General features: G+C 43.4%; 1 protein-coding gene across 1 annotated transcript in view; it reads left to right on the top strand.

The window, feature by feature from the left end:
* B3GALNT2 (beta-1,3-N-acetylgalactosaminyltransferase 2) overlaps positions 1-2,089 on the top strand; it is a 51,936-nt gene that overhangs the window by 40,676 nt on the left and 9,171 nt on the right. The window contains exon 8 of the mRNA XM_023520818.1: positions 781-859. Within this exon, the coding sequence (XP_023376586.1) occupies positions 781-859 (79 nt within the window). The remainder of the gene's footprint in view (positions 1-780; positions 860-2,089) is intronic.

Genomic DNA, 2,089 nt, shown 5'->3' with positions numbered 1-2,089 from the left:
TTTAAATTAGATGACGTTACCCCCGTCACCTCAAGACAGTGTCCCTCTGCCAGCCTTAGAACATTGCTTCGTATGGTACAGCTCTGCTGAATAGACCCGTTCAGAAGGGGAGCCCACAGTGCTCCTGTGGATGGGCGGGTGTAGGAGGAGCGCTGTAAACACGCAGACGCGTGGCCGAGGTCGCATCCCGCTCTGCAGCTGTGCCGTGTAGGAGAGCCACACACTCAGCTGAGTCGCCTCCCTGAGTACCTGGTACGGTGAAGAGGTAAATCTCTAATCAAAGGGCCTCCAGCGCTGAGTGGGCTACAGGCTGGTGGCCATCGGCGCAGCGTCTCGGCACCTTCCCAGCGTCGGTAAGCAGTAGGGCTCCATCTGAACTGTCTGTTTAGGGGGGCCCTTTGCTGGTGGTAACCCACCTTTAAACTGCCTAGATGTGTTCGAACTCACAGCAATTTTCAGTCTCCAAGAAATCAAAGGTGATCGTGTTTTTTTAAGTTGTAGGGTTATGATGCAAAGTAAAATTGGTTTTCATACAATTATGGTAGCAATGTCAAGAATACATGATTCTCTGTGAGTCAGTTCCGAACGCTGTGTGGACCGCTGCACGTACCTGATCTGTAACAAAAACGGTGCTCACGCCTTCCCGAGAGTGTGTCCGTGCACCGGCAGCTTAGACAGGTTATCTGCTCTGGAGTCACATTATGAATTTTGCCAGTCAGTTTTTAAATATAATGTATTTTTCCTAATGAAACACTGAGCACTTATATTCTTGTTTTTCAGGCTGGGGAGGGTTCATTGCCTCATGAATTCATGGAAGGTGTGGAGGGAGTTGCAGGTGGTTTTATTTATACTATTCAGGGTAAGTCAGCTGGTTGAACGTCGAAAAGCGTACTAAATCTCAGGTACCTAATCGTTATACTTCAATGAAAAGGTGATTTCTTTTTTGTCATAAAAAAGTTGTATTGATAATTCACATAGCACATAATTTACCGTTTTAAAAGTGTTTAATTCAGTGGTTTTTAGTATATTGAATTCTGCAACCATTTCTGTCACTCCAAAAAGAATCCCAAGACCCATTAAGTCACTCTTCCCTTTAGCCACAAACAAGCACTAATCTACTTACTGGCCTTGCTGATCTTAAATGTAAAGATTTATTGGTGGATTCTCAATTCTCGTCTTACACCAGAACTACACTGCGTTGCACTAAGGTTTGAATTTGGGAAGTGCGAGTCCTCTGACTCTTTTCCACGTTGTTTTGGGTATCCTAGGGCCGCAGCACGTCCATGTAAATTTTAGGGTCAGCTTGTCAATTTCTGCAAAAAAGCCAGCTGCGATTTTGAAAGGGGCTGATCGAATGTGTAGGTGTGGGGAGTGTTGCCATCTCAACGTGAAATCTCTGATCCATGAACATGGGGAGTCTTTCCATTTATTTACGTCTTATTAAATTTCTTTCAGTGATGTTTTGTGATCTTCAGAGCACAAGTCTTGCATTTCTTTTGTTAAATTTATTCTTAAATACTTTTTCTGATGCTATTTTAAGTAGAATTGTTTTTTACATTTTTTTCCAGATGTTTATTGCTAGTATAGAAATACAGTTGATTTAAAAGAAATTTTTTTGTTCAATTAGAATTGACAGTCATTATTTTGTATGTTTCAGGTGTGCAGCCTATTGGTTAGACATTTATTTTTCAAAGTGATCCCTCAGTTACTACAGTATTGTTGACGTATTACAGTTGATTTTTGTAGATCGTTGTTGTACGCTGCAGCCTTGCTGGACTTACTAATTGTTTTGCAGGTGGCTTAAGGTTTTCTGTATACAAAGTCATATCATCTAATAGTTCTGCTTCTTCATTTCCAGTCTGGGTGCCTTTTGTGTCTTTTTCTCGTCTAATTGTCTCGCACAGCAGTGGCGAGAGTGGTCACCTTACTTTGTTCCTGCTCCGACAGGGAGGACATCAGTCTGCTACCGTAAAGGCGACCCTAACACATCAGTAAACTCGGACTTTCTTGGCCTCCTGCACTGTGGCGGTCGTGAGCTCAGGGCTGCCTGTCGGTCAGGGAGAACCTGTCTTCCTGGCCCAGGAATGGA

The sequence above is a fragment of the Pteropus vampyrus genome, unplaced genomic scaffold, assembly GCF_000151845.1.
Source record: "Pteropus vampyrus isolate Shadow unplaced genomic scaffold, Pvam_2.0 Scaffold279, whole genome shotgun sequence".
NCBI classification, from domain to species: domain Eukaryota; kingdom Metazoa; phylum Chordata; class Mammalia; order Chiroptera; family Pteropodidae; genus Pteropus; species Pteropus vampyrus.
The sequence above is the reverse complement of the archived record's forward strand: the minus strand, read 5'-3'. Positions and strand labels throughout refer to the sequence as shown.